The 24,507-nt window shown below is 45.1% G+C and overlaps 1 protein-coding gene across 6 annotated transcripts in view; it reads left to right on the forward strand.

The window, feature by feature from the left end:
- RAB11FIP3 (RAB11 family interacting protein 3) overlaps positions 1 to 22,536 on the forward strand; it is a 170,427-nt gene extending 147,891 nt beyond the window's left edge. For 4 of the 6 annotated variants that reach the window (XM_084641585.1, XM_084641588.1, XM_084641586.1 and 1 more), the window contains 9 exons: positions 469 to 504; positions 4,623 to 4,716; positions 7,792 to 7,895; positions 10,449 to 10,589; positions 12,278 to 12,359; positions 15,349 to 15,486; positions 16,389 to 16,544; positions 17,340 to 17,480; positions 18,911 to 22,536. In XM_084641585.1, the coding sequence (XP_084497711.1) occupies positions 469 to 504; positions 4,623 to 4,716; positions 7,792 to 7,895; positions 10,449 to 10,589; positions 12,278 to 12,359; positions 15,349 to 15,486; positions 16,389 to 16,544; positions 17,340 to 17,480; positions 18,911 to 19,024 (1,006 nt within the window). In that variant the 3' untranslated portion in view covers positions 19,025 to 22,536. The remainder of the gene's footprint in view (positions 1 to 468; positions 505 to 4,622; positions 4,717 to 7,791; positions 7,896 to 10,448; positions 10,590 to 12,277; positions 12,360 to 15,348; positions 15,487 to 16,388; positions 16,545 to 17,339; positions 17,481 to 18,910) is intronic. The other 2 variants (XM_084641589.1, XM_084641587.1) reach the window with 1 other exon arrangement.
- The last annotated feature ends 1,971 nt before the right edge of the window (positions 22,537 to 24,507 follow it).

Raw genomic sequence — 24,507 nt, forward strand, 5'->3', positions numbered from 1 at the left:
TTTCAGAGATGGGCTCATTGTCTGCACAAGCTGCAGGTGGATCGAGTATATTTCAGGCTACTGTCCATTTGTAACGGGTCTGAGTCCCACCAAGCTCAATTCTATTATTAGCACTTTTCCTAGGGTCTGCTTTCAGGACTGGAATCAACAAGTCAAAAAAGAGAGCCCTTTGTTGGATCCATGGAAATTTCTGCAGCAATGACAAGTGCTGTATGTTCCAATTCATCATGACATGTCATGTCATTACATGTGTGCAAATGTGGCTTTACCTGGATTTTTACATGGAGATTTCCTCTGAGAAGCTGAGTAATGCATGCCTCATGCGTGTGCTGTGCTGTGCTGTGCTGTGGTGTTAATTGTAGGATATGCCCCCTGTCACTGTTGCTTAGTTTGTTTCCTGTTTCCCCTTGCTCTTCACTCTCAGTTTTCCTGACTCTGTTTTCCTGTTGTTTTTGTTCATTCCCACAGTCCCAATAAGAGACTCTCAAGCAAGAAGGTAGCAAGGTATGCTGATACTTTTTATTATCATTTTGTTGTCCTTAAGGAATGTGCTTGCGTAGGTTGTCACACGTACAGTGGGCTTACAGCTATCTACGTAGATGTGCAACATTTTCCTTTGAGAGAAATGTACAGTACGTTTTCTGCAATGTGTACTGGACAGCAATTTTAATTCACATTCTAGATTTTAAAGGTTTTTTTTTTTAAATAATTAAAAAGATATTTTCCGAACGCATTCACCTCTGGAGACTGACTTAAATGTGACTTCTCCTAGGTTGTCCTCCCAGACCCCCCGTCTATGGATGCCCAGAGAGTGAGAGTCTGCAGGAGACTTTGCCCATTTTGAAAACTCCTAGTTACTGATGTACGTGCTTTTCTGTATCATCAGTATCACTACCCTGGGGAGTTGAGTGAGCCCTTGCCCAGTCAGCTGAGTAGATGCATCAAGTCAGAAATTAAGCCTTTGCCACACCACTAAAATGCCAGTCCACACAGACAGATTCATTGTTTCTGTTTTGCTTCTGCCATATTTCGAGTTATGTGCTCCTCCCTTTTGACTTCATGGATGTCATGAGAGTTACTCCTCATCTCTTCCACACTTTGTTTCATGGACTCCTTAGGAATTCTTAAACATAGGGGCAGAGCTACTCCCCCCAGCTGTGGCTTTATATTATTGCATATGTTTCCTGTGGTACGGTATAGGGACTCTCTTAGGGCTTGCCTACATGCGGAAATTTACCTCTCTAGTTATACAGGTATAACGGTAGTGATATAATTATGCTGATAAATTTCCCCATCTAGACAAGCCCCTTGTCTCTGATTCTTCCAATGATCTGTTAAAGGAAGCACTATGACTGGGCTGTTGCTTTATTTTCACAAGGGATTTAGGTTCCCAATAATGGGGGACGGGAGGAAGCAGTTCATTCTGGACATAATGCTTTTCCTCACTGTCACATGAGAGTGCAGGCATTCAAATTTTCCCCCAAAGTTTATCTTGTTTTCAAGAATCCTCTGGAACACTGAAGGGCCAGGATCTGCTTGATAATTCTTTAAGGATCCCTGCCTCTCCAGCGGAGTTGTATGAGGAAATTTGTAACAACTAGCTAATGAAGCTATGAGACCTTCTCCCTGTATAACAAAAGGACAGACACCACATTTGCTCTGAAATTCTCTCAGAAGCAAGATCATTGAGTCTCCGTAGCATTTTGTCAGTTTCGTATCTCTTCCTTGAGGGGGTTGGTTTTAATACTTCTTTCCATGGTGTTTCTTTTCTATAGCTGAAGGAAACAGTTTTGTCCTAGCTGTACAAACGTGTGTGTGTGTGTGTGTTCGTTCTCTGGCATAATCTTTACTGACACCCCTCTCTAGGATTTTTGAAAATCTAATTTGAGACTCAAATACATTGTTCCCTGATACTCTGAGAGAGGATTTAAGGGAGAGGAAGGTTTTGGTATTTCTGCTGTTCTTACATGCACTCTTTTGTTTCCAGGTCTCTCTAGTTTCACGTCTGTTGGGATGTTTGGGAAACATGGGCTGGTCTTTTGAACAGTCTGTGTGATGATTTGGCACTCTCTAGAAATGTGTACTCTCTGATCCCAGGAGTCTGTTTACTTAGCGGCATTCCTGAGTGGGTCAGTTGAGCTCTGGAACAAATTCCAAGAAATCTTCACTCCCCGTGAATCTCTTGGGTTTGGAATCAAGGGAAGGGCTGGAGATTAGGTCTAAATCAGGCTTATCCCAGGGAAGCAGTTTCTCTGCCCTGCTTTCAGCAGCTCAGGAGTTCTTTGGAAATATTTTCCAGCTGTTTTCCCAAATTGTTTTTTTAATTTTTCCTGTAACCAGCAAACGTTTCCAGACTCAGTTCTTTCTCGCTGATGAGGAAATATGTCTTGAGTATTACATTTCATGGTTCCCATACTCTCACTTTCAAGTTATTTGTTCGAAAGTTTTTTGCTTCTTAGTGGTTTTAAGCTAGCAGGCAAATTTCCAGGCTTCCTATTTTAGACTAGTCTTTATAATTTGACCTTGTGTGATTCCAGAGGTTCTGAACACTCTCTCACTCAATTAAGTTGTTTCTCTTCCATCTGCTTCAGATACCATCAGGGAGTTTTAATTTAAGATTAAGCTGCTCCCTCACCATCCTCTGATTCTTGTTTGTTCTCATGTGATATTTTAAAGTTTTGGAGTACTAGATCCAAGATCACAATTCTAGGTATTTTCATACCTAGAAATTTAGCTGGAGTCAGAGTCACAAATTCAGAGGTTCTCTGCTTAAACAAACTGACCTCTTCCTGGGAAGTTATTCTTCCATGTGCTACTTGTTGAGCTCTCATTAAGAGCATAAAGTCGTTCAGTGATATTGTGATGCTTTTAAAAAAACCACAACTCGTCTTGATTCTGACTGGATGCATACACCTTCCTGATGGGGCCAGAGCAGAATAACTTTCGGATGGAAACGGGGCTGTAGTTCATAAACCCCAAATTTCTTCAGTAGGAGAGATCCTTTCTCTCTATGGTCAATAACTATTTTATAATCATTCTGCCTGGTTTGCATGGTTTGCTTGACATCTTACTGACACTGTCATCCAACACTGAGGCGTTTCCCAAGGATGTGTCCCAGACCTTTAGTTCAAAATATTAAATGTTTTTGTAGAAAGCAGTAGGTAAAAAAGCAGAGCTGACCTATCTTAAAACTCTAAGAGGATCCATTCTGTGCCTTCTTTCTGAATAGTAGTCAGCATACTGAAGGGCCAGTTGTCAGTACTTAAAGACCAAATTAAGAATTAGGCTGCTACTTGCTTAAAGAAGATTGTCTTCAGGGATTCAGATTAGCTCTGTTTGCTTTTAACTCCCTTGGATCAGCAGAAGTGACCAAAGGAACCATCATCATCTTTTGTGACTGGGAGCCTTATCAAGAAATGGTTTTTAATTTTGAGAATGCTCAATACTTTGTGACTATTTAAGTAGCTAGAATCCATTGATATACTACCCCTCCATCATAATGCTCTGGTCCAGGGCCAAGGGAGGGGCTGTGTTCCTGCCCCCCCGCTTGTTGTGACCTGCCAAGTTCAGATTCTTAAAAGCGGGGGTATGGTCCCCCTTGCTTAAAAGTTGAGGAGGTAATGGCCCTTCGCTCCTCCCATTCCCCTTCCGCCCATCTCCAGCACCTATGCTGCTAACAGTGTATTAATCATAATGTTTGGGGACACAAGCCATAATATACCCATGTTACTAACTGGTTACAGACTCCTTTAAAAGCTCCAGAGAGAGAGCCAGTAGAACCATAGTCCGTGTATCCTCAGCTCTCTCTATACCTATAGTTCTTGATGTAAGTCCTGTGTTTAATTATTCAAGGTTGTAAAAATAATTCTGCTTTCCCCCTTCCCACCCCCACTAAGATGGAATACTGCGCTCAGCTCCTGTAGAACACGTCATTACGTTACAGGGTGAATGTCTAGACTGATTCTGAACAGTGTCCGTTGAAAGAAAACAAAAACCCAAATGTTACAAGCCATGGTTAATGATTTACTAGTCTCCCACTTGAGGAGCTGAAGTTGAGTGTGTATTTCACAACAAGCTTAATTCACTCCCCATTCCTTTCTGGCTTTATCTCTGGGGAGAGCGGAGTACTTTTAGTCCTGCTGCTCTGGAATATAAGTATTAAGTTCAAAACAAAATGAAGTGGGGAAAGTAAACTCTTATCTTTCCATATTCCAAAGAGCAAGAATAAGAGGTGATAGCACCAACTTCCAACACTACTTGTCTGTTTCCCCTCTTACAGCCAGGTGCTGTTCACTAAAAGTCACAAACATAGTGAAGATTCCTGTCCCATAGTTTGGCAGTACCGAGGTGTTGTGGGGTGCTGACTCTTGTTGACTTGTCAGAGCCTCATTTGGTGAAAGCGAGGCTTGCTACTCGATAGAATCACTGTTTTGCCAGGCCAGCCTCCTGGTTTCATCATCTTTACCTACTGTCACCCAAAAGAGAGCAATGTCCTAATGTCTCCTGCAGGAGAAGGGGTGGGGAGTTGAGAGGAATTGTATAAGAAATGATACTTTGCCTTCTGCAATGTTCTCTCTAATGGTCATCTTGCTTTGGGTTGGGTTGGTCTGTCTCGGATATAGGCATTTACATCAGACGGGCACCCTGACTGTGGATGCTATGGAAGAACCTTTCCGTGACCACATGGAATGTGCAGATGAGGACATCACTGACAAGGTATGAATGCTATTGCAGCTGCCTCTGAAGTTTTAATGGAGGCAAAGCGTCTGAGTGTCCTACTAAGCTTATCTTTGACGTCGAGCGGTTTTCCTTTGGGCGGGCGGAGCACATGTTCCTAGTGGTTAAACCAAGGGAACAGGATACCCAGGTTCTGTTCCTGGCTCTGTCTTTTGATGCACTGGGTGCTTTTGGGCAAGGCATTTCTTTGTGCATCAGCCTACTCATTAATGAAAAGGGTAGCCGAGTACCTATTCCTGTATGGAGTAAATAATGGTTTACCGTGCTTTGAGATCCTAGGACAGAAGTTGCTGGGGAAATGCAAGGTGTTAATTACTTGCTATTATTGAATGCTGGCTGACACTGGGTAGCTAACTACTGGGGACAGGTGGTTAACTCAAAGCATTCTGTACTGACTTGGGGGTTGTGATTTGACAAAACGATCAGAAAAGGCATAGAGTGTTCCTGTGTTCGGGTTGGGAGGTCAAATTCCAATCTTTTCCGTGGGTGTTAAGCTGAAGCTGGAGCTGCACAGCTTGTGCTGAAGATTGCTTCATGGTAAATGGCTTGTGGCTCCTCCTGGCCCCCTACAGTTTACTAAACAATGCTCTGTGTTCCATAGCCTCTTGCAGTACTGGCAGGGGGAAGAGGTCTGTCCCTCTGTCTCAGGCTATGTCTACTTTACAGTCTGTGTCAGATTCCCTTATGTCGCTTGGCGTGTGAATAAACCACCCCCCGTGAGTGACCTCAGTGACGCTGACATACACGGTCGTGTGCACAGTACTGTGTCAGCAGGAGAGCTGCTCCTGCCGACATAGCTTCTAACGCTCACGGAGCTGGTTTTTATGCTCTCCCGTCGTCAGAGAGCATCTCCCCAGGCGCACTGCAATGGTGTGGCTGCAGCGATACAGCTGTGCTGCTGCCGTGCTGCACATATAGACATGGCCTTAGTCTGAATGACTGATGTCACTGACACGGGTGGTAAGAGATACAATATTTGCATACACTGTATTTGCAGTTGGTCATTATAACCATTCATAGAGCAATATTAATACGGAGAAATATATTTTAAATCAGTTTATTTTGTAATTGTTTCATAATGCTATATACACGGCTGTCTAATGCTGTTCTTCCTAGGAAGCAAAGCTATTTGACTTGAAACAGGGACTTCCTGTCTTTCACTCATGCCTGTTCTGCTCAGAATTTGTCCTGCAGCGAGGCTATAAATGCTGGCTTTGTGACATCTCTATTTAGTTCCACGTTAACTTACTGGGGAGTTTATGGGCAAAGGATCATGTGGCAGGAGGAGGAGAAACTGCATTTGGGAAAGGAAAGCTTTACTCAAACATGAGTAGCTAAAAATAGCCGAGGGAATATGGAAAACTCCAAGCCAAAAGTGAATTGTGCTTTGTATAAATGTTTGCCCCAATGTGAAAATACCTCTTTAAAACTGCTTAATTCTGACATCCTGAATAGGAAGACGTGTGGAGTTGTAGGTATGACAGAGAAATAAATATATATGTATACATATACACATTACTTGTCCATTTGACAGCACTTTAGTACAATAATTTATAGAATTGTATCATTTATACTGTCTCTTTGAAGAATACAGGCCAAAATTTTCACACCTAGATGTCTGAAATTCAGCTCCTGTTTCAAAGTGCCCTGGCTTTGAGGTGCTGAACTCCTGCAGCTCCCCTTTACCTCAGTGGGATTTGTGAGTGCTCAGCATTTCTGGCCACTCTGAGCCCAAATATAGATTTAGTAGCCTTACGTCAGGCACCCAGATTTGAAACATTTGGCTAGAGTATTGTCAGGGTTTGGTTTATACCCCAGATTCATGGACTTAGTATAGATTTGTTCATCATTTGTCCTTCACTCTAAAGTAACATGTAAAATTCATTTTTAGGCATATCCAATAAAAGAATCAGTTGTGACTTGTTTTGTTGTTCTTATCTCAATAATCATGACTTTAGTTTTTACACAAATAGATAGTTTGTCCTTAGGAAAGTATTCCCACCTCCTGCTTGTTTATCAAATGCAGTGACAATTCTCAGCCCTCTTCACTGCAGCTGTAGGGATGGTGTCGCAACATTGAGTGCCGCAGTCTGACAGAGTGCTTGAAAGGTCTGAAGAACACATTGCGGATAGCATATGTAACGTTGCTTTTTCAATAAGGCTGAGAGCAGAGCAGGGAGCAATGTAACTCGGGGGGGGAGGAAAGGGAATAATTCTAAATTAACATTCAGACCCCTAAAATGCAGATTTTTATAACCAAAGGAAAGTTATAATGTATCCAGCTTGTTTCGTGCAACTCTGCAGGAGTGTCTCTTAAAAGGACACCATCAAAGTGAAATCTAGTCAATGTTTAAAAGGAACTTAAGGTAGTTTCTGGTTGTGAACCAGCCCTTGAGTCCCCTTTCTAATATCTGTGGCTTGGCAATAGTCTATTCCTTTTTCCTTGTCTCTCTCCATCTGTGAAAAGGACAAAAGGGACATTTTGTCCCTTTTAGGTAGCATGAGACATATTCTCAGCTGGTATACGCTGTCACAGTTCCATTGGAGCTATGGCAATTTCCACCAGCTGAGGATCTGGCTCGATAGATCCACATATTCAAAAACTTAATGAAGATGACCACTGAAGTGGTCTTTCTCCTCAAAGGAGAAACGCCAGTGAAGCATTTGGCCCTGTGTTAGTATTATGGAACACTTCTAAAATTTAGGAGCTAAATTCTAGCAAAGTGCAAATTGTGTTTTTAAAAATCTGTGAGACACACCAAGATGGAATGCCTACTTGTAAATTTCTTGAATGAGAATGAGGTCACCTCCTAGATCATGGCACATTTCAGCAGTTATAGGTGAGACACGATGAAGCACAGAACATACATGATATTCTCAAAGTCAAGCAAGATACAGTTCAAGTTAGAGGCAACCAATTGAATGTCTTCAGTTATTACTTCAATTGTTGCATTTGAGTTTTGTCAGTGCTATCATTTGGCCTGCACTTCTAAGAAAGAGAAATAAAGCTGAAAGAACCTATTGGTAACTGAATCCTCTCTCTTGCTTGCACAGGTCATCTTCCTGGAGAAGAGGGTAACAGAGCTGGAAAAGGACACAGCTGCAAATGGAGAGCAGCACAGTCGGTTAAAGCAGGAAAACCTGCAGCTGGTGCACAGGTGAGGGCATTTGGCTTGTCACAGGAGCAAACATATCCTCATGAGGCGTTTCTAAGGGCTTGTCTGCACTGTGTAGCAGTGTGTACTAGAGGGGTGTGAATTCTCACACACACAAACGTATTGCACACGAAGTGACCTTCATAGACCCTGCAGACATCCCCTACAGGTCCCTGTTTCATCATTAGTGCGCACTAGGGGACTTCTACTTAGTGCACTTTGCAATTCACACCCCTTGAGCCTGCATTGCTGCACCAAGTAGGAAAGCCCTTAATGTATTTTAGAATTGATCTCTTTTCTCTGCTCCCTGTGTGAATTAGTGAGCACATGTGTACATAGGATCCACACACGCAACTCTCTCTAAGGTTATTGTCTGTAAATAAAAGGCAGCTGTTCTCAGAACTCCCTCTGTTGGGTTAAGTGTGTGATGAAAGCACGCCAATGGAAAAGAAGTCAATAGAAAGATAAAGAAGAGACTATTAAATCTTAGCAAATCTGTCCTCCCTAACTGATCTAAATTCCATCCCTGTCAAAAGCCAGCAGGCATCCAAACTGCTGCCTTCGCAAAAGGCCACCTCTGCTTCATTTTCCATGCCTCACCTGTTCAATTTCTGTGCCACTGACTAGCTGCTGGGAATTCAGGTAATCTGCAGATTGGCAGGTCTGAGTCTCTGATCTTCTGGTAACAATGCCAGCGTTATGCTCTGATAGTTCTAAATAATCTCTCCAGTTACACATAACCTAATCAGTCCTTTTTTGTTGTGGGTCCAGTTCCTAGAGCAATGGGGCCCTGATTCTTCACTGGGGCCCCTGGCTGCTGCTACATTACAAATAATTAGCAATAATATTGAGCATTGTTATTTGGGAAGGGAAAGTTACTGTTTTTTCCGCTCTGGCCTTTCATTTAATCCCCTGCATTTTAATGGGAGCTAAAGAAGTTCTATACTGTGTCTCTGACTCCGCCCTCCTCCCCCTGAAATGCCCCTATTGCTTTTGGATTTTGGGACAAGTGTAAATCTGATAATTTTATTTAACCCCTGGGATTTTTAATCTCGGGGGTTCCTATTCTCCAGAGGTGTTTATGCTCCTCAGATAAAGCCATTAGGAGTTTATCTACAGGACTATAAGATTAAGTAGTATGTGTGTCATGGACAACAGTGATTCAAGTAAAGGTTTCCGTAAGCCCTGATAAACTTCACAGTAACAAGATGTTTTCCCTAATACACACAACTCCCCCTTGAGTGCTCTAATCACTTAGTCCAGAAGGGTTAATTATTTTTATCCAAATAAAGGGCTTAGGTAACAAGTTGATGAGTTAGAAAAACATGTCCTTCTATCAGAGGTTCGCACCTCATGCTTTTGTCCTGTGTTTTTACAAGCTCTATAACAAAACAATATCCCAGGAAAGTGTAGCTTCCCAGCTGCTGATGTTGAAGATGGTTCATAATGCACTGCTTTGGGAAGCAGAAGCAACTTTACAGTAATGTAATCAAAGGTCATAAAATGACAGCCACTCATGCACTATTTATTCACCTGCTTCCAAGGACAGGTTTGAGTGAGTAGATTAGCAACAAACATCTGTCCACTGCTTGAATGTCTTCTGAGACTTGTGTGCTCCATTGAGAACCATGTGACATTAAAAATATTTGCCAGTTATGGATGTGGCCTGGAAAAATAACCCTCCACGCTCCACTTGTGATTTGAGAATTTAGAGGGAAATGGTCACTTTCTTTAGGTCCTAGATTTGATTTAACTTAAAATTATTATAAGATCCTACAAGTCTTGCAAATCCCAACATCTATTAAACCCCCTCTCTGTCTTGTATTATAATATTTCTCTGCAACAATTAAATAATCATTATGTAGGCCCTGCTTAATTTATTGGCAACATGCAGACAGCCAAATGTTGTATTCCTAGAGCTATACAATTATCACTGATGCTGGTGCCCAAAGGAATTACCCATAAGTGGCGTGTGAATTTCATACTCCACTACAAACCCAGGTGAAAAGGAAGATAATTAATTAATTGGAGTAATTAGCCTCAGTAGCTTATTCTGTGCAGTACCCTGACTCTGCTACCCACTAAGACACAAGTTTTAAGAAAATCTTTTACTTTGTTTTCTTCTCAATCCTCTCTTCTTTCCTCCTTTTGGTTAGTTTTAATGTGACCACTGAGGCTTGTAGAAACTTGTGATAAGATACCAGTATCCATTGCCCGGGTTTCCAGTGATTTAAATGCCAAATAGGCAATGGCTTCCAAGCGGTTCAGCATCACAGAGTGTTCAAGGATTGGGTGGTTGTGAGGATGTACTACCTGCTTTCTCCCAGGTGTCTGTAAGTGTCTTGCAGGTGCCTGTTCTTTGTCTTGTACAGATGCTGCTCCTTTTATGTTGATCTTCAAACTCCATGGTGGCATCTACTGGCTTTGCAATAGGAGGAGGAGGGGAGGAGGGTAAAAAGAAAGGAGGACATCCCACTCCATAAAATATCCAAATGTCAGTAGGACAGCTGTGTAATGTCAGACTTGGCTAAACCCCTTCTTTCCTTTTCTCCAAAGAGCTAATGCCCTGGAGGAACAGCTGAAGGAACAAGAGTTGAAAGCAGATGAGACACTGCTGGAGGAAATCAGAAAACAAAGAGAGCTCCTGACCAGGATGGAGAGAGAGAAGAGTATTGAGATTGAGAATCTGCAAGCCAGGTTGGTACAGCCACCATATCCTCCACATGGTGAAGCTTTGGGGGTGTATCGCTAATCAGTGACAACTAGAAGACAACTGGGGGTGAGTTTCCAAAATAAACTCCAGCCATGGCTATGCTGCCTCCCATAAAGCTTGCCCCCATGTCTTTCTAAACCCTGGTTTTGACTACCTCCTTCCTCTGTAACTTTGTCCCAAAGTAGTAAATTAACCCACCTCTTCAGGAGTAATGGTCTCAAGTTGCAGTGGGGGAGGTTTAGATTGGATATTAGGAAAAACTTTTTCACTAGGAGGGTGGTGAAACACTGGAATGGGTTACCTAGGGAGGTGGTGGAATCTCCTTCCTTAGAAGTTTTTACGGTCAGGCTTGACAAAGCCCTGGCTGGGATCATTTAGTTGGGGATTGGTCCTGCTTTGAGCAGGGGGTTGGACTAGATCTCCTGAGGTCCCTTCCAACCCTGATATTCTATGATTCAGATCAGTGACACTTGTCTCCAGCCAGAGAGAACTTTCCATTTGGATCCATTAGTTCATGCATGCTCCCTCTTGATCTGCCCCTAACGGTGCGAATAAAGAGGGTGTCCACTTGAACCTCCGGCCCGTTGGCATGACTAGTCCCTGGAGCTCAGTTTGACATTGTCACACGAGTCGGCTTCACAAAGACATGCAAAGTATCTGCTCTGCTCCTAGGGAAGTCAATGGAAGTTCTGCCTTTGACTTCAACAGGCATGAGCTCAAGGCGAGGACTACAGCTTTCCTCCGCCTGAATAGCCCCGAGTGGGAAGAGCAGTTACAGAAGCATCTGAGCAGTGTTTGGTTGTTCTAGAAGGAACAGAGCAACAGCACTGTCTGGGGCTGTCCCAGAGGAATAGTAACAGCAGCATGGGGAGATCTGAGCTGAAAAACCAGCTTAAGTAACAAACACCCTTGCTCCTAGTGACTGATCTCATCAGGCAGTAACCAGCTTGTAGGCTTCCCCACACCCTCAGGCTGGCTTCCTGGGCAGAGCCAACCTTTCCTGGGCGAGGGGTGTCTTCTCTCTGGCTGGGTGGTCTTCACTAGGGATTCAGCAAATGCAGAATGTTCCATTCTTGCTCAGTCCTAACTGGCCATGATTGACAAGAAAGGACCAGGAAGATAATATGGGAGGAAGAATACCCATGTGAATTTGAGAGATCTGAACCTGGGGCACTAGGTGAGGCCATCTCTGGATTCCTCCTGGTTGCTGTGTGCCAATCCCTGGTACTTGGCCTCTGAGGTAAAAATACAAAGAGGAGAGGTATCAAAAATGGGGGGAAATAATTGGAATGCAAAGAGCCTGTGCTCAGATAAAAGGTTTCACCCTTTGGTGCCCAGAGCTGGGATTTGCTACTGTGGGGCAATGAAGGTAGTCAGTGCTGAGCCTGAAGGATGGCCTGGTCCTTTGCGGGTGGGATATCAGTCACAGCAGGCAAAAACTGGGCAGAGGACTTCAAATGACTCCAGCTAAGTCTTGGTAGATGTCTCTTCCTTCCCCGTGATTGCTGGTGAGAAGGAGTGGGGCGGACAAAGGCAGAGTCCATCCTCAGTCCTACATCCACGCTCCAGTCTTCACTAATGTGCTCTTATTACTTTTTGCTGCTTGCATGACTTTCTCCGGTCTCAGGGCTCTGGTAGCAGAGTTTCTAAGTGTGTTCATTCATTGCCACAGACTGCAGCAGCTGGAGGACGAGAACAGCGAGCTGAGATCCTGCGTCCCTTGTCTGAAAGCCAGTATCGAGAGGCTGGAGGAGGTGAGGGGAGAGCCTTCTCACCTAGAAAGATACTTCAGGCTCATACTTTGGTGTGTTTGAAAACAGGCTGAGGGATCTGTTCTGTGCCAGAGATTCCTTAGCGGTGAAGCGTGAATGTGCATCTCTGCATGGGACGTGGCATTAATTATGCCACTGTGACTCAGCACCCTGGCCCACTGCTGGCTTTCCTGAGTATATCATACTTTAGCATCTCTGCAGTGCGCATTCCAACTTGCCTCAAGTTAACCTGTCAGTGTATTAGTCACTGACACCTGTGTTCTGCCCAGCTTCAAAGGCAGTGTAGCCCATGCAGAATGAGAGCACGCTGTGGTTTTCCCTCCGAATCAGGAATTTTGGCCAAGGCTAAGTGCCAGTTGCAAACAGCAGAGATGGAATGGTTTGCACAAAAGACCTGTATGAGTCCCAAGTTATGTGTAACAAGCAAGGCAAACAAGCAAGGAGCCATTTCCTCCTCTAGTCCTACCCTAAATAGAAACCAGGGCCTTAGCTCGGCAGTAGTGCTATAGATATTGACTGAGTCACTGTGTTTGTCGCTGTGAAATCTGTAGGCCCAGGACCAACCTCTCTGAGGCAATGCAGTCCTACATGTACTTCAGCAGTAATCCTGTCAGCTGCCCATAGAACCTCATACAGGCAAACAAGCAGGGCTGCTATTTTTGGTTGCCTTATGTATGGTACCTGTATCAATGTCTTCGCTGTTTATGAATGAAATTCTGCCCTCTTGTGGCAAATTGTGGGGAAGGTCATTTCCAGCTTGGGTCCTGCTGACTGAAAACATAATGCAGGACGGCGGTGGAACCTTCTTGTAGGGAAGCTTTACCCACAAACTTGGCAGTGCACACAGGTTCACACTAACAGGTTAGACACTCTCCCGCTGCAGTGCACTGAAATGATTGTCAGCTTTCCTCCTGTGTCACAATACCCAGGTTCCATTGTGTGTGTAACTGAGAAGGGGATGTCATGGGAGACTTTATCACCGTTGAATTTTTTAATTGTCAGGTTTAGCAGAGGACACATTTTACACTAACTTGTGTGAGTGCGGAAAGGGGTGTGTGTAATGGAGTATGGATGTATTGTGTTGGTGTGTAATATAATAGGTATGTATTAAATTTATTTTAATTTCTAACTTTTATTTGCCAATATATAAGGTTCCCTGAAGAAATCAGATTTGATCTAGGTACCTAAATGATGGATTCATGGGCCTAAAATTTGGCCCCCAAGTTTTTCGTAGCTTCATAAACTTCAAGGCCATAGGGACTATGCTGATCATCTAGTCCAGGGATAGTCAGTAGGTGAACTGTGGCCCAAATCCAGACCGCCAGATGCTTTTGAATGGACACCGAAATCTTTTTATTTACCTATTATCATTATTGTTGTTGGTTTTGTGCAACTCTTTCTGGAGTCTGGACCTTGACTTTACCTTGACCAAGAAATTTGGACCTTAACAAAAAACAATTGACTACCCTGATCTAGTCTGAGGTCCTGCATAAAACAAGCTGTAGAACTCCACCCAGTGATTCCTCTATTGAGATCTTGTTATTAAAGTATATTGAGATTTTTCTGGCAGGAAAGATGCTATATAAAGAATATAATTTAGTAACACACAATAACAACATTCCCACGTTTCAAACAGCAACACTAGATCTGAGAGAAAGGGTGTAAATTGTGAGGGTTCTTAGGTGCATTCAGCCACCTGAGACGTGTTTATTCTTGACTGTCCTCTCCTCATCACATGGTGTTGCTCATCTCTATTTTAGCTTAAATTAGCGTTAATGTGGCTAATGAGCAGTAACAGATGCAATTAGCTCTCCATGGAGGATGCAACCCCCTGCTGATAAACTGGATGTCTCCTTTGTTTTTGTCTGAAACATCGATTTCCTGATTGTTGTCAATATTATTTCACATTGACAAAGCACCTTTCATCACAGAAAATATCGATGCATGTTACAAACTAGTAACACATTTGGCAAAGATGAGTGTCTGCTCCGAATCAAGTGACTGAATTTTCGCTGGGGGCTGTTGGCGCTCAGCACTCCTGAAACCTGGGTCACGTCTCCAGGCATATAACGTGAGGCACTGACCCTTTTTTTTTTCTTTTTTTTTTTTTTTGGACAATTTTGGCATGTATAAAAATAGGTGACTCCAGCAATCACCTTTAAACTTGGAACCAAGTTAGAACTTACAAGCAGCACATGACACACTAGGGAGAGGGGCTGATCCTATGGGGAAAATTAGCAGCATAAAGAAACCTTGTCACTCACAGGGCTCTGGTCACAATTAAATAACGAGTTTTATGTGGTTTTAAACTTTGAACAAATTCAGTTGACTGCCCTGTTCAACCATTGAGCCAAGGTGGAGAATAGTAAAAGGGTTCTGCTGAAAATCCATGGGTATAGTTTAGTTTTAGATACTAATTTACATTGCTCGGGTTCTTTCGTTGTCTGTTTGCTTTCTGTGAAATCCATTCTCAGCTAAAACTCAGGATAAAAAAGGGTTTAATGAGATCAGAGTTCTGGGTCTATTCTAAACTTCTCTGAGAGGGTAGCTGTTGTTTAAACTAAGGGATTCCTTTGATTTGATGTCATTTTCATCCGGTAGCCCTCACTTAGGCCCCAGTCCTGCAACAACTCTGTCCTGCCCCTGTGCAGAGTCACTGAAATCATCTGGGCTCTGTGCAGATGCAAGAGATTGCTCAAATGGAACTTATGGCAGGAGTCATTTATTACATGTCTCTCCTGACTCTGCTGATGCATTTTGTTTACTGCTGGCAAAGCACTGAGGCTGTAAAGTCCTCAGACAACAGATGAAAGCACAGCAGGCAAAAGTGTCCAAACTAAGGCACATTGGCTAAAAGAATGTTCCCATGTGGCAATGTGCATATGTGCTCTCCTCTCCGAATGACAGGAGAGGGGCCTTGCCGTGCTGTGGGGAAGGTCTTGTGATTTCATCTTGCTAAACTTTGTTGCAGGAGAAGCAGAAGTTGTTAGATGAGATAGAAGACCTCACTACTCAACTCAATGAGGAGCAGGAAAGCAAGAGGAAGATAGGAGACAAACTGACTCATGAGAGACACCAATTCCAGAAGGAGAAGGAGTCCACTCAGGAGGTGAGCAGAGTGAACAGCTGACACCATTCAGCCTGTCCACACACTTCTCCCTGAAGCCCTCAGCGGAAACTGCAGCTATTTACAAGCACTTTCGCCAGAGGTCAATATGCTGCGTCCTGTAAACAGGGCTCAGTGATAGTCTAGTTCCTCGATAACCCTAGATACAAATTGCACCATGAATTAACCTTGTTATCAGCGTAATGTGGCCTCTGCTGTTGCCAAACGGAAGAAACACAATGAACTGGAGAGAGAGAGAAATTAATTGATGCTTTCAGCTGCCCTTACCTGAAGGCTTTTTCGTTTCCACATGCTTGTGTGTCTAGTGTTCGCAGTTACAATGGACACAGCTGGGTGGAATAGCTCTTGCCTTTTTGCTCCAGCGACGGGAATTTAAATTGAGTAACAGGTGAAAGTGTATTTGATCATCTTGCTCTAGCTGTTTGCCACTCTTCAAACCACTGCTCTTTGGCAGTGCCTAGTTGCAAGATAGTCTGCAGGGGTGCATTGGCATAGTGTGTGGCATCAATTTGTACCTAGTCCCTTGCTTTCATGTACATTAAAATTCACTCCAGTGTGTCTCTGCATTCACATTCAAAGGCCTGCACAAGTCAGGATTCACCAGCCTGCTCAACATGGCATATTTCTGTCTGGATGTAAAGGTGTAATGGCAAAGGCCTGAGGTAGGAACTTGGGCCCAGCCAGTGTTAGCAGGGGGAGGACAGGAATATAACAACACTGAGAACATAACTGATTTCTGTACACTTCAGACCGACCATTCTCTCTCTCCTCCTGCTGTCTCACCTCACGCGCCTCTCTGGTGCAGCAGGGAGGCTCACTCCGCGCTTAGCGCTGTGGCACTTTATGGCCCTCTGGTGCGATCGCTCTCCTTCATTGCATTGCAGCTGATTGAGGACCTCCGAAAGCAGCTGGAGCACCTGCAGCTGTTTAAACTTGAAGCGGAGCAGCGAAGAGGCAGAAGCAGCAGCGTGGGTCTCCAAGAGTACAATAGCAGGACGCGGGAGACGGAGCTGGAGCAAGAGATTAGGCGGCTCAAGCAGGTACTGGGGTGGTGGGAGCGATGTATTGGTTCGGCTACTAGACGCCAATCAATTCAACACCACAGCAGCAGCTTGGACTGTCATGTCCAGTCTCGCTACCGGGCGTAGACTCTGGGGACTGCACCAGCCTCTTCTTTAGCCACTGGAGGTATGATTAAGCATTGGCAAAGTACAGCTGGGACTGTGTATGGGAAACAGGAGAGGCACTGGGGAGAAATCTCAGCACTATACTCACAGCTACCATGTCTGTTTGGCCTAAAAGCCGCTTCTGGGAGAGAATCGCCATAGCCCGCCCAAGTAGCACGGACAACGTGAGCATGTTCACGGCGGGGGAATGCTTCGCCTTTCTCAGTTCAACAGAGGACTGCAGAACACGATCTCCCTGGCTGGCAAGGCACAGATTTCAGCCTCACTTCAGTATCTTGGACCAGGGGAGGCGTTCTGGAGATACCCCAGTGAAACGCTGATCCGTTGCAGATCAATCTGGTCAGAACAAAAGGGGGTTCAAATCTCCCCAGCATGTTGTATGTATTCGCTCCTCTACTGAGTAAAGCTTCCCAGGGCTCTGCTAGCTCAGGGTAGTACAAGAGTCAGGAGAGCTGTATTCTGGTCTTGCTCTGCCATTTAGTCACCAGGGCACCTTGGCCATTTCACTTAACTTCACTGTGCCTCTAGTCCTACCAGCTATAAAATACAGAGCACCCCCTTTGTGAAGCTCCAACAGCACCTGCCGTCTGTGGGGCTCTAGAAATGTGAATTATGAATGTCCTGATTCTTCCTTTTTGTTGTGAGCAGGATAACCGCAATCTGAAAGAACAGAATGACGAGCTGAATGGACAGATTATAAACCTTAGCATTCAGGGAGCCAAGAACCTCTTCTCAGCTTCCTTCTCAGAGTCCCTGGCTGCAGAAATCAGCTCGGTCTCCAGAGACGAGGTACTGTGTGGTGTCTAGAGAAAGCGTATTCCTGTTTACCTCAAACCACTTCCTGTTTAGCATGAGTGATGTCTTTAATCCCCACTCTTGGCTCCTAAGCACCTGCATGTGCCCGGAAGGAGCTGAAAGGGCTCTCTCTGCAGTGGAGATCACTACTGATAATCCAGGGATCCCACTGAGAGCCATGGCGATTCTTTTCTGCAGCTCCACTGCAATTAGAAAGGGGCCCATCTTGCAGAGATGCTGACTCGCCATAGGTCATGGCTTCCCATAGAAACCAGACACTCCTTAAGATGGTGGTGCACACCGTGGCAAGGCTATAGCCAAGCGCTAGCTGGGCTGTTCATGAGGTAATGTCCCCCTTGCTAGGATAATGTAAAGAACATTACGTAAGTTGTCTGCTTAATACCTTAGAAATCTCAATCTAGCCTCTTACGATTGGTGGAGGACTGAGAACCTGGGTCTGTCATGGCTGTGCTCTTTATGCTTCTCCCCCTTCCCTGGTTGTTGTACCAAGTTCTCATGTAGCTGTACCTCAGACACTTGCACACGTGGACAGACGAGTTCACCAGCAGGAGCCAAGCGAGACAGTACATGTTGCTATTTGAGTGAGATACATGCAATGTTCCTTTCTCTTGGGACAAGTCACAGCCATTGTCTGGCAGCTAGAGGAAGAGCACTGGAGTAAACCTTGTCTGTCCATGGGGGCAGGTGTCTAAGGGTATAAGAACCCGCGTTCTCTCATGGGAAAGGTGAGAGTATAAGGGGTTGTGAGACTCATTCCATAAACACAAAACCCTAGAGAAACTCAGTGACGAGCTCAATTTTCACACTGTAGTGCTGAAGTCCGCATCCTGTCATATGCCTAAAACAGGTGTTTGGTTGCCTGATATGTGCACCTGGAAGCATGATTTGGCCATCTGAGGTTCCAGGTTTGAAAACAGGACCCACAATATTAATATTCAGCATGAGCCTGTGGCTTAGCTTTGACTTTGGCAGACGAGCACCTTCCACTAACAGAACCGCTAGAGAGCGGAAGAGAACATGTAATGGCCTCCCCAGCCAACCAGCATTCCCCCACGAGAAACGAGGAGCTAGAACAATGGGGATTCGAGGGAGCTGAAGCCGGGTTTTGGGGAGGACGTAAGTGTCGTTGGAGTTCGTGCTGGACAGGAACGGGAACGAATATGTCACCAGTAGCTCTTTTAAGATAGATGCAGGTTTTCCTCTTAAGTCTAAAATTGGAGCGGGAACAAGACACAGCTTGGGCAGGATGCAGCTTGAGGGACAAAGGAACCCTTTGTAGCAGACTCTGGTATTTTTGTTGCTGAGCAAACGGTCCAAGGGTGAAAATTGCAAAGAAATCTGTGCTAGGTGGCCCTGACTTGTGATCTGTCAGTAACCAGCTTCCTCCTCTTCCTCCCCTATAGCTCATGGAGGCAATTCAAAAGCAGGAGGAGATCAACTTCCGCCTGCAAGACTACATTGACAGGATCATTGTGGCCATCATGGAAACCAACCCATCCATTCTGGAAGTCAAGTAAAGGAAGCAGAGAGCTGCAGACTGTGTGTTGCTGATCTGGGGTGGACTTGGTGCACTGAGAGGCAAAGGAGAGACTTAGGATGTCTTTGATCTCCATGAAGCCACATGAAGTGTCACTTCAGATCACTGGGTGAATTAATCCAGTGCCCAGGGGAAAAAGAAAACCAGCAACAAAGCCTTTTGTTGGACTCTCTTTCAAGACCCTTGCTGGCTTTGAGGGGTGAAAGGGAATCTGGAGAATAAATGGAGCAAAACGTGGAGCGGGAGTGGGGAAGGAAAGGAAAGGACCTGCTTCCCTGCTGATGGAACATTTCAAACAGTGGGGCTGACAAATGCTAACTGGAACTGTCGCAATATGTAACCCTGAAATCCCTACTGACGCAAAGGTGGGGAATAGGTCTAAGGGGTTAAGCAAAATACAGGGTCGTGCATAGATTCATCCTGCTGAAAATTTAATGAAAAGAGAATAATAGTGGGGTGGAGAAGTTAGTTGATTGAATTCTGAGATAATTTCCTGCACAGCCCAGAAATCTGCTTTGCCAAAGTGCCCAGGACACCCTTACTGAGGCAGATCTGTGAATGAGAAATGTTCGTTCCACACCTGTAGAATGTTTTTGAACTTAGTGCAAAGTTCCTCCCTCAGGCTGCACAGCTAGCATCATCTCGCGCCCCCCTTCATGGGGGTTGCATGCAGGAACCCTAGATGACTTCTCTCCATTTAGTAGGTGGAAGGAAGGGGGCAGGGGAATGGCCGTCTTTGATATGGGGCGTAACTGGAGTTTGATACATGCCTCGGCATTTGTATTTTTGTTCTCTGGCTTGGTAACATTTTACACGTACAGCATCTTCTTTAAATTCACTGTTCATCTGGCTCCATTCCTCTCACAATACAGAGGGGTGGCTATCTTCAGCACTCCTTATTCCTCTTCTGTGGCATGCTCCTTCATCATCAGATGTTAGCATTTCTCTATCAAGCCTATGGGACCTGAGTTGGACAGGACTGCAGTAAGGTAGCAATTAGTGGGAGTGGTGAAAGCCACACGGCTGTAGATGGAAGGACAAGGGCTCCCTATCATGCTGTTTCCTTGAGCAAGTGAAGGAAGCGCTGTGATTTCTTCATGGTTAATTAGCATGCGTTGGAGCCAGCCTGGTAGCTGTTATGCCCTCCTCACTTCTGCGGTATGGTCCCACAGTACTCATGTAGCCGTAGTAGTGCTCAGCCATAAGTGGGCACTCAGCTGTTTAGGCTGGTCCCCTAGTGGTGTAACAGAGTAAGTTTTAGCAGAGGGGACCAATGCGAACTGTTCACATGTTTGTTTCAAGAGCCAAGGACCTCCGCCATCGTCCTCTGTGTGCATGAATGCCAGTGTTACCATGAAGTGTATTGCAATGATCCATTCAGAGGTAAGGTCTGCTGATGATCCTGCAGCACTGGAGGTAGAGCCCTTTCCAGTGCCCGGGTTCTCCCCGTTCCTGTGCTGCGATGCACTTGGCTTGCTGTCGCGTTTATTGAGTAGCTTAGTGGCTCTAAACAAGGGACCAGCGGCTGCTGTTTTGACTTCTTAGACAACTGAGGCCGCCTGCAGTGTAGTGGTTGCAACCGAGTCTTAAACCCCAGTGAAGGTGGTGCTGGGAAGCTAAGGGGTACAATTGACTGGAGGCTGAAATTGAAGGCCTCTGAGACTCAAAAACCATATTAACCTCAGACCCATTCAGTGTGAAATGCCATTTTAAAAGCCTTGTACAATTCATCTGATTGAATGCATTTTAAACCCTATACAATGCATCATTCAATAAGTAAAAACAGGCATTGGTTAAAAGCACCTGTTCACTCCGGGCTAGCACACACCCAAATGATCCAGCTTCCTTGGCTTTGATTTTCCTTGGCCTGAAGAAATCTGGATTTTCCTGTTAAAACCTGTCATCAGACCCCGGCATGCTCTAGGAGCCAATATTCAATTATTCCCTGCCGCTGGCTGAAAATCCATTTAACCTGTAACCGAAAGGCATCCTGGTTCCAGGCACAGTCAGCATGTTGAATATACAGATTTCTATTTTAACCGGGGGTGATTTCATTTTTAAATCACCTGGTTAGCTTTTAGAAGGGCCCTGTTAGTTGGGCTGAATCCCAAATCTGTACAAAATGTGGAAAATCCTGGTGCATTGGTCTGCACTGGAACATCATAAATGTGCTCATAGGACTGGGACATCTGAGCTGCTAGTTCAGGGAACCTAGATCCAAATTCTCCCTCTGATGAGAGTTGGAGAGTGATAAACACCACAGCCCCTTCGCTCACCTAATATCCCTTTAGACCATCGCAACTACTGAGCAGGCATCTCTCCTTTATTTTATTCCATGTCTGGAGAGTAAAAGCCCTTGGTCCCAGATGGCTTTCTTCAGGGCATAATTGCATAACTTGATTCATGCTGACCCAAGGGATGTCTCTAAGGTGGGTGAAGAGCATGCGTGAGTGAGGATAGCTGGGGGATCCCAAAAACACACAGTGGTGCTGACAGTCCTTGTCTTTCCCATGCTAATGGAGAGACGGTTTCATGGGATGCCTGTGAAAAATGTCCATCATCATCTGGGTTTGCCTTCTATTAAGTCTTTAACCCAGACTTACCCAGCTTTTCATTTGAAATCTAAAGTAAGAGAAAAAGCAGCTGCAGGGAGAGATGGCAGCAGGTCACTGTTTTCAACTCCATCTCTCGCATGCAGGGGCTGGAGCTCCAGTCTCATTGGGATGTTCGAGAAGTCCCCAGTCGCATTCTGTGAACAGACAATACCCTTGGGCTTGTCTTTTGTAATATCTGCTGACAGAGATGAGACAACCTGCCTTCCAGCGAAGGCTGCGTTCTCTCTTTCCTAGACACCTGAGCAATGAGCCGCTATCGTCTTCCTTCTCCCTCCCCACACCCTTGTGTAGCATCTCCCAGCCAGCCAAGAGCTCCTGCTCATTCATTCTCTAAGCTGCCCCCTTGTGAACCTTTTCCCTCCCTGAGCCCGCGGGAAGAAGCCACGTAATGTATATTTCCAGAGTAGCTTTGGGTGTAAATCAGTGTATACTTCAAGAGGGAAATTTTTCTATCTTGTAGAGTAGGTATTTTTTATAGAATGGAGGTTGATCAATTTTTTTAATACTTTAAAGAAGAGAGAAATGTATCTGTGTATACACATAAATATATATATATATATATATATGTATAAATATATAAATATCAGAGATCTGCCTTTCTCAACTTGGGATCGTGTATCCCCAGTTTACATTTTTTTTCTGTTGATCACTAAGAGGTACTGTAATTGTAAATAAATCACCGGGAAAAGAGTTTTAAACAAAAAAGAAGCACTGACTTGCACACTGATCATGCTTTAAGCCCTGAGGGAAAACTGTACTCCCCGACAAAGTTCCCCTCTCCCTGCTGGTATGTGAAGGAAACTCCAAACAAGAAGCAAAACCAGTATTGTCTGAACTGATGTATTGATTCTTGTCAAATTAAAAGCTGTTACCATTACTCTTTTTGGGGGGCTTTTTTTCCTCCTGTTTCCCTAGGAAGGAAGGGATGGCAGAGGAGGGAAGGACTGGGAGATGCTGTTGTCATAACCCCGTAAATGCTGACACAGACTTTAAAAGCAGAAGTGGCTGAGCATTGAAAATCTGTATTAACCTAGGAAAGAGTGAGCTTCCATTGGGCCTGGCGCAGACTCGGCGAGGCGTTTCCTGCCCCTGTTAGCCAGGCCTGGTGTAAAAGCCCCGGGAGCGCACAGTGAGTACAGCCTTACTGCTCTCCTAGCAGCAGAAAGCGTCGCCACACCGAGACACAAATCCTGCTGTTACCATGGTGGAAATGGGAAGTAACACCATAGACTTCCACAAGATTACTGTGGATTTATGCAGGGTAACAGAGCAGAGTGTGCGTGAGTCTGCGCCGGGGGAGTTTTGCCTATTGATTCCAGCAGAAGCAGGACGGGGCCTTGGCCCTCTGATCTCAAGGCTGGCAGAGGCTAGGTTCATCATGCATGCTGCTTGCTCGATGCCCCGTTCGTTGTGTTGCCCCCTAACCACCTCATCTGTGGAAATCATGCAACGGTGTTGGGCTCTGGAGCCAGCATTATCCGGCCTTTCCCTCTGAGCACCCCTCATTGTGATGACATCCGGTGAGAAGGGGCTGCAAAGTAAAGACGGGAGAGGAACTGGAACCTTGTTGGGTTTGGAGGGGGGTCCCCTTTTATCCTGGGAGGTGCAGTCACCACCATGAGCCATGCCAAACGCGTCCCTGAAACCCATCAGTGGGAAGGTTGGACATTCCATCCTGTGGTGCTTAGCTGCACACCAGTAGTTGCATATCACTGAATGGCGAAGAGCAACGCCAAAGGCAATCCCAGGGCAGCCTGTGCAGCCAGAGTCCGTGTGAGTACAATTGCAGGCTAGGAGCTCCGGTGCCTAGAGGATGGGCATTGTATAAGTAACCTGGGGAGATGAATGAGTATCATTTATACAGTGCTACAGTTGTGCAAGGGGAACAGAGTCCCTTCCACTCTGCTGCGGCCACCATCCCTCCGTGTGAAATGGGAGTCGTCTTTTTTTTCTTTTTTTAAATTCAACAAATACATTTAATGGTTACAAAATTCTGAAGTTTTACAAACTCTTACACTGAATGTTCTCTCAGGTAGATATTCCCCGGCCTTCTCTTGCATTGAAGGGCAGTGACGTGCAGAAGGTGCCATGAGCGCAACGTAAAGGGATCTGCTGGAGCAGCCCACTTACTCACCCGAGGATCCTGTTGACTTCAGCGGTCTGACATGTGCGCCCAAGGGCTGCTCGGGAGAGTACAGAACTGGGCTCTGAGTTTCCACACTTGAAACCATGAAGCATCAGGAAATGCAGAAGTTGTGGTTCCAGCACCAGCAGTAGGTTGAGCATGCTGTGCACCCTGGATTTCTTCTGGCCCGTGTCTTACAGGAACAGGGAGTGCTCTGTGGCCCTTTGAAAAGGACACGGCTGACTCAGTCACGCTTCCTTCTAAAAATGCATTCACCCAGGCGCACGGGAAGGAATGCCTGAGATGACTGTAACTGGAAGAGATTAAGGGAATGTTGACAGCTGGTTCACTTGATGCCTTGGACAGCACTTGGGGCTGATTTTTAGAGGTGCTGAGTACCCACTATTCTGTTTTAAGTCTATGTTAGCTGAAACTGCTCAGCATCTCTGAGCACTTTTTGTGCACAGTCAATTGTCTCCCTCTTCTCGGTTTCTGCTTTGTGCCTGGGACTTTCCTGCAGCCATAGGGGAGAGAGAAAAGGGATTTACAATAGGAAAATGGGTTTGGAAAACAACAAAAATTGGAAGGGGGTTGGGGCACCATAATAGGGTCTGAAATGAATGACTAGATTACCAGTGTCTCGTTATTACTGCCGAGACCTTGACCTTTGCATTTTTGACTTCTGATCTTTAATTGTGAACTGCTGATGTCACTTGAACTGTT

The sequence above is a fragment of the Lepidochelys olivacea genome (assembly GCF_965140295.1).
Source record: "Lepidochelys olivacea isolate rLepOli2 genome assembly, chromosome: 10".
In the NCBI taxonomy this organism is placed as follows: domain Eukaryota; kingdom Metazoa; phylum Chordata; order Testudines; family Cheloniidae; genus Lepidochelys; species Lepidochelys olivacea.